The 14,273-nt window shown below is 50.5% G+C and overlaps 1 protein-coding gene across 3 annotated transcripts in view; it reads left to right on the top strand.

The window, feature by feature from the left end:
• LOC119383158 (transcription factor Sox-5) overlaps nucleotides 1-14,273 on the top strand; it is a 450,853-nt gene that overhangs the window by 420,149 nt on the left and 16,431 nt on the right. For all 3 annotated transcript variants that reach the window (XM_037651176.2, XM_049412429.1, XM_049412430.1), the window contains 2 exons: nucleotides 6,463-6,567; nucleotides 8,283-8,420. In XM_037651176.2, coding sequence (XP_037507104.1) covers nucleotides 6,463-6,567; nucleotides 8,283-8,420 — 243 coding nt within the window. The remainder of the gene's footprint in view (nucleotides 1-6,462; nucleotides 6,568-8,282; nucleotides 8,421-14,273) is intronic.

Here is a 14,273-nt window from a genome sequence, read left to right as displayed (position 1 = left end):
TGTCGTTTAAGCTTTCGTAAATGACTGAACAGTCTGCGAAAATAGTCTCACACGAGATGTACGGGGTATATTAATAGAAGTGGATCACGTTCCATGCCCAGTTTATGCGTGTCTCGACCATCATACGGCGTGCACTCCCGTAGGACGATACATAAGTCTCATCGATAATATGCTTGTAGATGTTATCGCAATTCACTTTGACCACTGCAAAATGCGAACTTTCGCACCATCATCTACCAAGTTTGACGGCTCGAGCACTTTTCTGACCGACTATGCTATTACTGAGCCCGATCACGCTGCTTGGGCCATTGGTAACATTCGCAGGCCGTGTACGGATCGACAGCGCGACTTCTTCGCCACAAGGGGTCCTTCCCCTCTCGCTGGCCGCATTGAGATTACGAGCTGGAAATAGCCAGCCCGCCGGTAAACAAAGGCCACTCTCCGACGCTGTTCACGCGCGAACACTGTCCAGGCGCTCTTCTTACCGAGAGGGGAATCTGTTTCTTCTTCGCTGCGGCCTCTTCTTGATGCATGCACTCTGCGCTCGAGAGCTACACGCCGGAGGAGTCCGGTAGCTTCCGCGGACGTTGTCGAAGAAGAACACCACCCCAGTGGACGCCATATCCTTCTCCTAGCGAGAGCGTGGGCTTTCTCGTCTCTGCGGAGAACCGACGTCGTTTACCCATCCCGCTGCTCGTTGTTAACCCGCGGCGAGAGCTGGCTGCATCGCTTCCGGCTTTGTTCCGCCACAGACGCGCACTCCCGTTGTTTCGCTTAAGAGACACGCTTCCGTTTTGTCTTAATGGACATAAGTCACACTCCGAACGGACAATTAAACGTAATTCCGCTCTCTGTGCAGTTACAGTGCCGCGGTTTATAGATTGTATAGAGATTTAACGTTAAGACGTGGATTGCAGCAACGCCGTCTCTGGCAGATTTGTCTGGCGACTTTGCTGATATGTAGCTGTACCAAGCTTCATATCGGCGGGCCTATCGAGGTTTTTCTAGCCGTAAAAACACACGCGCGCAGTCGCTGCAGGATCAGTAAGCTGTACATAATGTCCTCCGGCTGCTCAAGAAACTCGCCGCACCAGGCTACTTCACAATGTTATATTTTGATATCACGCTTTAGTTCATTTCTTGTCAAGTGTTATTACTTCTTCGGGACTTATTCTTTCCGGTTAGCAAGTTGCTTTTACTGATTCTTCTTTTTTAATTTGTACAGGAGGTCCCCTTGCAGCCGATAGAACGTTGGGACCTCCTTCTGTATATTATGTTGCTATGTAACATTTTCATGGTTGAATGGATAAAATTCTTCTTCCTCTTCTTCTACTTGTACTGACCTATCTGATTCCATGACTGTGGCTGTCGCGCCTTGGTTATGCGGGCCACCATGGCTGCATCTGTGCGCACTTTATGGTTGGTCGAGTGTAACGAAAGTTCTCTTGTATAGACTGCAAAAGTCGGTGTCAGCGGTGAAGTCGTGCCCCGTTGCTGTTTCGAACACAAACATAAAGCTAGGAGAGAGAGAGAGAATAAATGTCTGGAACAAAGTAAAATGTGGTTGGTAGCTTCTTCTGTTCAATTTTGGGAGGGCAGGCCATCTGAAGGGTCAAAAGAAACTGTACGGTTTGCATTATCGTCAGGCAGCGCGCGCTGTAAGCATTTAATGTTCTACTCTCGTCTGTCTGCCGTCAGCCTCTATCGCTGCTGTTTCTTTCTTGTTTTTTGCTTTTTTTTTTTCATTGTGAACGCGCACGTGTTTCTTGTAAGCTATCTCCGCCAGTGCTGATGTCTCTGTTGCACATCCTGCTTTCAAATTTTCATTTTGCTTACAGAAAGAGATAGTGGTTCGAGACTAGGAAGGGCGCTTATTTCTGCAACCCATAATCGAGCACGGGGCAACGTCAGTGGGAGGAGGGTAGTCGTGCTGAAGTACTGGGGATCGAACCCAGTCACAGCGTACGGTGCTTACCGTTCACAATTGCCCTTGCCTTTCGTTTGCCCCTTTCCCCCATTTTCTTCTCTGTACCAAAGTCGCTAGCATCCTCATGACATGACCATGATAAACTGTAGCCAGAACTGCTTGTTCTGAATAAAGTCGACGTTTACAACGTATGGAAATAAGAGGTGTGTTGTCATATCGGTAATGCACGCATTGTTTGGACGTACTCAACTGTACACTGCGCAATTCGTGGCACACGTCTTCAGTAAAGACAGCCACAGATGGCCCGCGACATCTGTGTTTGTGACCACGTGCAGCTGATTTGAGACGAATTAAAATGTAGAGCCCAGATAACGCGTAATCGCTGACGATTCCGGATGTCTCTTGTAAACTGACCAGATTATCAAGGCAACCAGCGCGAAATGGTGTGATAAGCTTGTTGACGATATATAGGGTCGAGCCGTCTAGTTGCGGTAAGGCGCGTAAGGCGAAATAAACACGAGCGTTCTTTTTCTCTCTATCAGTTCCCCTTCACTTTGGATAAAGATCTCGGTCGGTAAGGAAGCATAGCGTTATCGCTCATCACCCGTATCTTATCTACCTCCCACAGCGACCGTATCTCGCATCACAAGTGACGATCGTGCCCGGGAAGGCAATGAACAGATCACGCCCGGGCCGTCCCTCGTGGCGAGTTTTCAACGAGCGCAGTATCGTACAGTTTAAGACGAACGGTCGGGCATTAATGAAAGGTAATGAGCATGGGCCGGCCGCAAAACGGTATGTGTGCGCGCGTGCGTGCTTTGCGAGGAGACCCTGCGCGTGAACTCTCGTTGAAGAAGCTGCGCACGCACGCACGCGTTTGGCGCGACCAGCGCGCTTACTACACACGCTTTGGCATCATCGCCAGTTCTGTCACGTACGGCGTTAGCCGACCCCTCCTGACCCCCCACCTCCCCTCGTGGCAAACGCGCGCGGTCCAGTCGTGACAAGACACCCCGTTTGGAGCCGTGCCGTGCGGTTCCGCTGCTCCTTTCGCGCGCGGTGCCGATCGCATGCCCCCGCGGCGCCGTACCAAATTGGGCGCCTTACCGTGCGCGTACGGCGGGGCGCTCTATCTGCTTGTACGCAAATCCGCTGCGGGAGTGGTCACGCCGCGTCGTTTGAACGGTGTATACAATACAACAAAATATAGCAAGAAACGAGGAGATGGCCGCGCGGCATTCGGTTTGACCCGGAGCTGTTTTTGCCCGCGCAACAAAAGCCGCCGCGACGACTTGTTGCGGCGGCAGCAGCATCAGCCAGAGCTGAGGAAGCGAGAGGGGCACATGCCACCTTCCATAATCGCCAATGAGCGTTGGACAGCGCCGCGCGTTGTCGGAACACCTTTGGGCGCTGCGGGACAAATGAAACTAACCTGTCGCGCCTCACCCACGGTGCGTTCTCCCATCCGGTCACAGCAAGGATGCCGCGCCACTCCACGAACTGCGAAGCAAAATCGGCTTGTTCTGAAGCTGCCCGGTTTTTTATTTTTGTGTTCTAGTATCGATCGATTCTTTAAAGCTGGTCTCCCTGTCTCGCCACTCTTAATTTTTGTCGGTTGTTTTACGTGTCTCAGTCTTTTTTCTTTTTTCTTTTTTCGTGTCCTGCTGCGCCGTCAAAACGGATTGTCGGCGAGCGCGGTTGCGAACAGGAAGCTATGAGCGCCCTAATGGTGCGCCTGCGCGTGTAGGACCGTTCGGATTAAAACGACTCCGCGGTACTTATCAACCCAGACGGAGTGGCCAATTAATAACTGCTAACTGACTCGCGGAAGCCCGTTGGACGCTTTTCGCTGCGAAATAATGAACCTGTGACAGGGCGCGAAGGTACACGCGGCATATGTACACGCAGCATTAGCAATTCCGTATTCTCACTTCCGGATGCTGGTGAAACGCCATCAGCCGAACATTAAGCGTACGAGCTTTCTTTAGCCAACGCGTGTCAATAAGTGTCAACGTATAGATCTACGCTCAAAGCAGGCATAAAAAGTATATGAAGCAGAAATTGAAAGCACTAATAGTAAGAGAAGTTTGCGTATACAAGTGTGGCAAATAAGGGTTACGGGCCTTAGTGAACTTAATTTTTTTTTTAATTTATCCGTAAACTTCTATACTGTTCATGGATACAGACTTACGAGAGCCGTTGAGAAGTTTGGGGAGCAACTAATATTCTCTGAAAAGCGCGTCCCGCAGATTTATTGATTTCGTGTGCTACCGAGTAAACGGATGATGGTATCGGCATTAGACAGTAAATGGTTTTAGTATAGAGAACGCAAAACACTTGCGTACGCTATGAAATAACGGGCCACAAATTTCCAACAGCACAGCTATATTTTACAGCCTGCGAAGGCAGCGTAACGCAAAAGCAGGTTAACTAAACAACAAGCGGGATAGAAAGAGCGAACGTACTTAAATCGCAGCCTCCTGACACTGGATGTGATGTTTTCCCTACAGCACATGACATCACCAGATTCCTAACAGTTGAGCATGTCTTCAGCGGACTCAGTCGATTACTCGAAGAACGTGAATTTTGCCTTGTTCGTATGTACTACATGACATGTTTACCGCTAATGCAAGGCAAATAATGAGCGAAGAAAGAAGGAGTAGGTTAGGGTTTCCATCTTGCGAGAGAGCTGCAGCTCTTTGTTCCGATTAGCGACGCGGGCGGACCGGCATTTCCGTTCTGGATAAACAGAAACACGAACATTTGCTTGTTTTGTTTTAGCACTTTACTTTTCAAACTAACAGAATGCAGGCGCCTTTCGTGTCGACCGGAAGGCGACCAGAGACGCGGGGTGGCCGTTTACAAAGTCTCGTGCGCTCGCATGCGTCCACCACACGCCCCCCGTATTAGTTATCTGCGTGTTTCCGGTGCTCGTTATCTTTCGCGGCCACAATGTCAATGCTTTGGGCACAATGAGCCTGTCGAGGCGTCCTCATCCGGGCACCCTCGGTTCGTTGTCGTGATCGCGGAGCTCACTGGGCATTCTGATCTCTGGGAATAGGCGTACCGTTGGTCTTCTGAATGATTGCGCATGGGACGACGTATGCGCATAGCATTCGCATTTCATAAAGAGAGAGAAAGGAGATGAAGGCAGGGAGGTTAACCAGACGGCAGCATCCGGTATGATACCCTGCACTGGGTTGGGGAAATATAGAATTAGAAAGAGGGAGAGCTAAAAAATAAATAACAAAAACACGACCACGCACACGCGAGAGCGTTCCACTCAGAGTCGTTCAGTCAGGCCAGTAGATCGCAGGAAGCCCAGTAGCGGTTGTACGGCGTTCTTCTATTTTAAAGTATACGCGATCATGCGGATGCCATGGCTGCAATGCCATAGGCTGCATCCAACACCTTTCTCCTTGGTGCCATATATATACAAAAGAGGATTTTGTATTCGGTGGTTGAAGGTGAGGTAAAGACGCTGTTTTTACAGCCCTAGCTGGGAAAACGCTGGTTTCGATTACCAGTGCCACTGGGCACCCACTGGTTTTCCTGATGGCGAGGGAAGTACCCCATGCTCGTGCTTCCTTGGAGTCTCCTTTCGGCTCTTCTTTCTTTTCTGTTTTTTTTTTTTCGCTGCGCCGTGCTCCCTTCTGAATTGCAGAAATATGAGTGTTTCCTTATCCCAAACTATGAAGAATGTAGGTACTATATGGTTAGAAGATATTATTGCTTGCGCGAACTTTGAATCTTGTTGTTTACTACGCTCGCTGCTGCTTCCCTAGCTTTGTTTTTTTCTGTGTGTGTGTGCATGGCAGTTACATGTTTGCGTTCTGTTTATTTGTACCCTCTGTCTTTTATCTGCATACTCATGCTTGTAAATTATGATCAGTATGTTACATGTATTGGACTTTGAGCCCGCGGTCATCACCTTTTCTTAGGTGCATGGTTTTATGGGCCGTACCTCCTATCTAAAAAAAGTGCCATTCAGTCATTCATTAACTCACTCGTTATTTTTCTTTCATTATCGCACGCAAGCAACATCAGACTGCGAGCTTCCGCTACTTCCGTCCCCCTGTTTGAAGGGTCCTGACCGCGTATCGCCACAACGCGCGCAAAACATAGCATCACAAGGGGGATTGCGGGTGATAATGGTAACGGGGGTAGAGGTGGGGGGTTGAACGTGTGTGTGTGTGTGGGGGGGGGGGGGGGGGGGACATAGTTGCCCGATCCGCTTTCTCTGTCGCTTACACACGCGCACAAGCAGTGAGAAATGCAATGCGACGCGCGCAACAAGAGCAGCCGCCGGCGCGATAACTAAAAGAACGGCTGCCTTCTTGATGGCTCTCTGTCCTGTCTCTGCCGTCGTCTTCGCCATTTTATCGCGGGTTGGCGAGCGTATACGCGAGCATACGCAGAGAAGCGAACGAACGTAGCCGAGTGGTGCATTTCTTGCGGTCGCTGCGACTGCGTCCGGCAGGCTGCAGGCGCAATCCGTGTGTCTTCTCACGTTTCGTGCCTTTTGTGGCTTGCAGACACAGCTGGAGCAGGAGGGTCTGGCCAACCAGCATCAGCAGGAGGAGCTGCGGCGACAGCAAGAGCAACTGCTTGAGCAGCAGCAGAAGTTGCACGAGCTGCAAGTGAGTATACGGTGTTTTTATTTCTGTCTTTTCACACTCTTCGCGCCGTCGCCATTTTGTTGCCCGCCACATACTGTTCAGCTTATGTCATTTGCATTCCCCCCTCCGGCGTCGTTGCTTCGCGCGCGCCAGTGAAGATGTGGGCGACACGTCGCGATTTCGCCGAATGGCGACGACGTCGGGGAAGGCAGCTAGCCACGCGTTTGTATACGGCGGTTTGTGCTCAACACCACATACTCGGCTCTTGCTCGTATACGCTGCCGAACCGCGTGTTCGCCGTCGTGGCCCGAACCCGGGTCTCGCGTCGATCCGATCGGGAGGGGTTGGCTCGCTCGAAAAAGGCCTCGCAGTTCTGGTCGCTCTCCGCGGCTGGGCCTTCTTATTTGTCCCGCGTTGCGTGGTCCCTTTCCCCCGTCTCTCCTCCCGTGACAAATGGTTTTTCGCCTCCCTAATGGCAGAATTATGCCCCCGCTAGCGTAAGCGCTAATTTCGAGGCCGCCATCCTTCATCTTCGGCCCAGTTGTTCTGTGCCCGTCTCCGCTGGCGGTTGGCGGCAGCAGTTGTCGATGCAGTTCCACCGCGGTGATGTGGTTGCCCTGCCGTCGCCGCCGCTACCCCCCCCCCTTCTCCACCGACACCTATTGATTCGATGCGCCGCTGCCTTCAACACGCTACTGGGGGTATTTCGCCACGCACGCGTTGTCGCCGCGTGTGAGCAGACCGCGTGCATGGGCGCAGTTCCGCATGCAAGCGGTCGACCCACTGCTCCTCGGCAGCAAAGTAACGTTGTGCTGCGAGCCCCGCACGAAACGTACTACGTTCGGCGATCCAATAGTTTTGGATGTTGGTTGAGTGATGCACATTAACGGCGCGGAGGCGATTCTCTTTCTGTAATAGCTGGCAGAGCTCGATATTGACGTTGGCCTGCGCTTGATGCGGTGTGTGTATGCATCGTAACAGATAGTCTGTGTCTGTTTAGGGCCCACAGCATCCTTATTTCTCTCTGGTGATTATCTGCAAATGCTCATGGCGCAGTGTAAACGTATCCATGGAGCCACGGATGTCAATGGCTACGTGAATGGGAGAGACTGTGCGTTTGAAGAAGCAGCCCAAACCCTAGTTTTTCTGAGGGTTCATGTCGCATTTTCATTTGTCTGAAGTCGAGAAATGAAAAGAGTATGGGCTATAACGAAGCTTATGAGAGTGCGGAGTAAATGAAGAAATATCAGTTGATGGAAATTTAGTGGTCAGGCGAAGAGATTTTACGAACGGTAGAGAGCTGTTGAGAAATTTCTTATCGCATTGCCATAAACGTCTGAAATTTTATCTTGAATTCGTGCGCCGTGCATAGCAACAATTGCTAACCCGCTTGTATTTCATTCCCCCGATAAAATAACGTTTTGGTGTATACTGGCGCTTTGACGGCTGCAGCAGCTGAGCACTCTTGCTTTCGTGTTGACGCAACACTGCGAATAAGTCAAAGCTAAACCGTACGAAAAAAGGTAGTGGATCGCTTTCACTCTACACTCCACTGCTTCTGTTACTTTGCGAGCCGTAAACAGGAAAGGCACGAAACTCAGACTGACCGCTTAGAAACGACACTGCGCGATTTTTTTTCCACCGGCGGGTTGCTAGATTTGCATTTGGCGAGCATGCGAGCGCGTTCTGTGTGCCCATTGCCCGCCTCTACTCTACCCGACCTCCCTCCACTTCAGGCGCGGCTCAGTGGTCAGTACATGGCCGCGGCTTCGGTGTCCAAAGGATTTCTGCTGATGCCCATGCTGGAGGCCGCACTGCCCCGGGTGCCAGCGAGGCCCGTATCGTCGCCCACGGCCGCGCATACACCGCCCACGGTAAAAAAACTCAATAGGCGCACGAACTTCAGCACGGACGTATTCCCGCACGCTTCCTATAGCACCGCTGTGTCTTGGTTTATGTGGCATGCGCGGTACGCGTTTGCTTGGCTGCGGCATGACGGCGACGTCCCCTACCCTCGCTTTTGTAAAGAGACGTGTTTGTGCGGAGCCGTTAGCCAGGTATGCGCAGTATAGATGCAGTCTGTCGAGCTATGCACAATCGAAATCTCTCGAGTACAGAAAGAACAGGGCGAAGCAGCTAGTACGAAGACAAGAAAGCTGCCACGAATGGCACTATCTCAGTCGTATTTTTAGATGTGAAGCATCTTACAGCGTAGTTCAATCCGATGGTGGTGTGCGGCGTGACAACCCTTACTGCGCATGCGCAAGCCCTCTCCACAACCTCCTTTCCCTCTCCGCTTCCCACACCCTCTCCCTTTTCCCTCTCTCCCCTCCCCTTCTCTCTATCCCTCTCCCCTTTTCCTCTCTCCCCTCCCCTGTCCACTCCCCCTCTGAAACGCGGGCTCTACATGCCGAAACGCTGCTTCGCATCGCCTAATGGTCCCCTTTAGCAGGAGATGGTGTGATTTTTCGTTCTTGTGCTATGTCGTGCTCGCCTTTTCTTTTTTTTTTGTACTGTCATGAACATGCATCTAACTCGTCCCATGCCTTACTTCGACATATGCGAAAGTTTACTCGTTTGCCCTGCGATTTACGACGAGCGCAGTACCGTTATAGCATGTACGGTGTATCGTCGCAGAATTTCTCCTGATCATGCAGACATCGCATGCCCCGCGTCTCTGTGAACCACCGAGCTGTGGAAATAACGTGGTTTGACGGCGTTGTAGACTTTCACTACAGATGTCTCTCATTAGTTACGGCATAGCTAGTCGTAAACTATAAAATTTAGCGAGACAGACAGACAGATAGATATATAGTGTACTAGAATATTCTCCTAGTGGCGCGTCCTCGAGGGAGGGACAATTGGCCGGTTGAAGCAAACGCCAGTAGACGCCACTGGTGGCGTTGCTGCGCTTTTTTCTAGTCGCCGAGCCGGTTCGGGCTGGTTTGGGCCGGTTCGGACGCGCTTTGCGACTGCTTACTTCGTTAGTCTGTAGTGAGACGCTATACTACAGTGGCTAGCTATACGTTCAACGTGGTAGCACTTGTGAAAAAAACGGTGGAGGACTTGTTTTCTTTTTTTCTCAGACGCTTCAATGTACGATGCTGAAAAGAAAAAGCGAGTCTCGTTGTACGCCGTGAAATGGTGTAAGGAAACGCCGGAATAATTTTGTTTAGATGCGGTTCTGTAACCGATAACAAAGTACAAAAATTTTATCGCAATCAATGTGTGTCTGTCGAGGCCTTTATTTATTTTTACGCCTTCTGGGCATAGGAACGCAGCGCAGACGTTGCTGTGCACTTTTATGTAGTTTGTGACCAGCACGCGATTTAAATGTGATAGATATAGCGCCATAGAAGAAAAACAGGCCCATACATGCTGGGTTTGTGCAATGTATCATAAAAGTTGCGAATACATGCTGCTGAGGCGATGTCCCGAACTGCAATGAATCCGCCGGTCTGCAGCCTTTACGCTAGCAGACGACGTTGTCGATACTAGTGTGTTGACGTGGTTTTCAGAAACTTTCTTTACACTATACTACAGTAAATACAGTCTTTTTATGCTGCAATAAAAGAATCCGTTGCATAAGGAACGCCTACAAACTCGGACAAATTCAAACGCACCGGGAGACAGCGGCCGGTCTACTAGAAAAAGGCGCAACGGCGGCACCTGGTGGCGTCTACACAAACGGGCACGCGCGCTCCTTCCCGGACGCGTGACTAGAAAATTGTTCTAGTTCAAGATAGATAGATAGATAGATAGATAGATAGATAGATAGATAGATAGATAGATAGATAGACAGACAGACAGACAGACAGACAGACAGACAGACAGACAGACAGACAGACAGACAGACAGATAGATAGATAGATAGATAGATAGATAGATAGATAGATAGATAGATAGATAGATAGATAGATAGATAGATAGATAGATAGATAGATAGATAGATAGATAGATAGATAGATAGATAGCGTTATCAGATTATCTGCAGCTGCAGGACTCACCAGCGGGCGGCACGTACTAGGCTGATGGTATGATGACGGTATTTTGTTTTTGGCCATGCGTAGTTCTAAGGTCAAGCTGTAAGCATGTCATTGTGCTAAATCATTGAAACCATATCAAAGCGCATGGCCGTACTATGGGATTGTAACGCAGTCCGGTCTGTGGTCGTAAAGCACATACTGCGGATGTCACGGTGGGCTTTGCAATCGTGTTGCCTGTAACAGCGGCCGCTCCTTTATGTCGTAAAGGTGAACCTTCGAAACACTACGTGTAACGTCCGCCGCGCAATTGTCGGTAGTCGTCACGAATGGGGCACCTCTGAGGACGCATACGAGCGGAATTCAGGGCAGACAGTATATAAAGCTCCGCAACCGGCCTACACCAGTCTATGCTCCCACCCCCAGTCATAGGGACTAGAATACGCTTATATACCGGAGCCTCGTATAAACTTCTTCGGAATAGAACTCCCGATGACCGCGCCCGATATGGATCACTGACGTCCTTTTATCGTCGGCGTTCCGTCGTTCCAAGACGGCCAGAAGCTGTTCGTAGGAAGGCGGGGACCGTCTCGCCTTTCTACTCACTGTTCACAGCGCCTGTGCTGTGGAATTTCAAGCAGTACCGCGAAGATCTGCATCGGGCGTCGTATAACCCCGTGCCGTGGTCATTCACGGTGTGGTCGTGCCTTCTTACTTTTCCTCGTGCAAGCCTCGCTTTATAAAACCGATAGAGGGACATCGTGGGCGGTGTTTAATGGTGAGAGGGCGGTTAAAGAGTCCGGCTGTGTAGCTTGACCGATCGAGTACCCGGGACATTGTCTGGCCTTGCAGGTGGTAACGTGATGTGGCCGAAGAAAGAGCGGCTTCTTCTGAATAGGCTCTTCGGCCGTTACGTCGTCACGGCGTCGTATATGATGGTGACCTGACAAAAAAAGAAAAAAGGAAGATCATCAATAAAGAAAGAACGACAATGATCTTCTACGCAAGATAACATTTGTGGTTGACCGGTGAACCTGCACTTATATACCTCCCACTGCTCTTCCCTCGAAACGACCAATAAATCATGGCAGCACGGCGCCACACTCTCGTGGGCCTCGGCAGGTTACTGGGCCGAGATTTATTTTTTACTGTCCAGCTCGGGTGGGGAGCGTGCCGCCAAGTGGGAGCTGTAAAGGTGCCCAAAGCGAGGCGGCTGTGGCGATTGTTTCTTTTTCGCCTGCAATACTACTACATTCGAGCTCGTGAGTTAGCCTTGAAAGAAGAGAGCCCAAGTAGTTCTCAACGGGAGGTCCTTGTGTGTGAAGAGAAGCGAGTGAGAGAAAGAGAGACATAGCAAAGAAAGTTTTAACTAAGATAAAGGTAGGCAGGTCGGTCGCAGGGTGACTTGCGTAGAATGCGAGCTACAAGAGGCATCAGTAGCGATGATGATGTATTGTGGCGACCTTTGAATTGCTGACAGTACAGCCAAGAGCGTGCTCAATCTGTTCAGTAAGTTAGCTGTGACAAAAAGGAAAAAAAAAGAAATATATATGTGCGCGGCAAGGCTCCACTACAGTTTGTTAGAACTAATTGATTGGACAAACGAAGGTTAGAGACACCCCCCCCCTCCTATCGAGATGAAAAGAAAGCATTACTTACTATACCTGTAACGGGTGCTAAGGTTTCAACCTATTCATGGCCACTGTGATCTTTGCCTTTCCTGTAGTTCCCATATTAGGAAGGGGCCGAGCCTTCATTTAATATGAAAAAAATCAAAGGTAATGTCGGAATGTTCGCCAATGCTGCTTATTATAGTTACCTCGCCATATCTGCGTCGTAATTCTCGGTACACATTTGCGGCGCGAGGGCTGCTGCTTCCGGCAGGCTTATTGTGCGAAGACCCCTGTATGCTTTTCGTGAGCGCATTTGTCCTTTAGCGCGCGTATAGGGTGCTAGCTCTCTCGTTACACAGCCTGCGCACAGCAGCGATCATAAACATTGAGAAACGCGCGGCGGCAGATGGGTCGCACGAAACGCAACCAGTGCGAAGAAACGCCATCATCATGCATCACGCCGTCGGTGTCGGCTTTCACCGCGGCTTTTGTTTCTCTCTGCCTGCGCGACGCTGAGCACCTGAATGGCCTTCAGTTAGTCGCGCCCTGGCCGCCTCTGTCTTTCTTCTTTTTGCCGCTATACCTATGCCTTCATATCCTTCGGGTCCTTTGCTTACTATTTCTGGGACGCAGTGGCCCGCCTCTTAGTTATTTTTTTTTGGTTTTGCTTTGTCGTTGTCTGACGTTTACGATGAGGGGCGGCGATGAAAGGTCTTCTCTTGGATTGCGGTCCGTTGCTGGGAATATCGGCTTTCTGTATGCGCGTTTTGCGAGCGTGACCTGACGCCAGCCTTTTTTCTTTCCAAACAGAAGGTCCGCCGAAATTCTGCACCTGCCCGATCTTTTATGTGGCCATTATACTTAGCTGTGTGGGCATATGCCCGGTCGAGGCTAATTCTGTTTCGGTCCTTTTGTGTTGTTGCTTTTTTTACGGGCTTCCTTTATTGTAGCGGCAGTTCTTCTATTCTCTTCCATTTCTTTTTAAAGCATACTGAGCCTTTATTTTCGTGTTTTTGTGTTATCGCGGCGATCTGTATTAAAGGGAAACTTGAAGCTGCGAGCTTTGAGTTAAGGGACAGGCTCTTCGGCCGGATAGGCTCTGAGGCTCGCATAGGCTCGCATACAGTCGGCTGGCTGTTCACAGAAAGTTCCGTGCTTTGTGAGGCGCGTATATAACATAGTTATTCTTAGCTCTAAAAGTCGCCTGTAGGTGTACGAGGACACACGCACACACACACACACACACACACACACACACACACACACACACACACACACACACACACACACACACACACACACACACACACACACACACACACACACACACACACACACACACACACACACACACACACACACACACACACACGGCTCTCCCATTTGACGTGTTTCTACGCTGCCTGTCAGCTCAACTGCACTGAACTACTATGTCATATGCACTGTGTTTCTATGTAGTGTCTGTTACAGGCATACTTCGCCTCATCAACTTCGTGCTGTGCAGTGCAGACTAACGCTTATGGCGCCACACCTACAGCCAAAAAGCGAGTGTCTCGTTCTATTTTTGGCTTAAAAGGGGGTGATGCACGTTGCACCTGACTGGAAAGTCGTAACCCGACACCTTTTGTTCTGGCAATGCCGCTGCACGTGTTATCTACATGTGCCGCACGTTGAAAGGGAATGCGTGCTCGGATGAGACCTCAGCAAGCGCTGAGGGCGGGGGATACGGGACGCGCGATAAAAGCGAGAAGAGAACAACTCGCGGGGTCAGGAATCCTGCGGCATACAAGCACGAGGGGTGTACAAGAAATATGGCCATAGATGAAGACAGTAAATCAGAGGCACGCCGCAGGGCTACGCGGGGACGGGGCAGAACGCTGCAAGCACAGAAGAGGGCAAACGGCGGAATCAAAGGTTCCGCCTGTATAAGTGGCGGGGGGGGGGGGGGGGGGGGGGATCGTGCCGTTTCCTCCGTGCCGCCGAAAGGTCTGGTTTGAGAACGGAGGTGGCCCGATAATGCTGTGTAACGCGGCATTGCCAATGCTTTAGCGTTGTGTGTGGGGTCCCTCCCCGCCTTCCGGCGGCCGCTATCTTCCCCATTGTTGACGAGTTCCGCGTTTTTGGCCGATTA

The sequence above is a fragment of the Rhipicephalus sanguineus genome, chromosome 2 (genome assembly GCF_013339695.2).
Source record: "Rhipicephalus sanguineus isolate Rsan-2018 chromosome 2, BIME_Rsan_1.4, whole genome shotgun sequence".
Taxonomy (NCBI): domain Eukaryota; kingdom Metazoa; phylum Arthropoda; class Arachnida; order Ixodida; family Ixodidae; genus Rhipicephalus; species Rhipicephalus sanguineus.
This window is presented reverse-complemented; position numbering and strand designations above follow the sequence as displayed.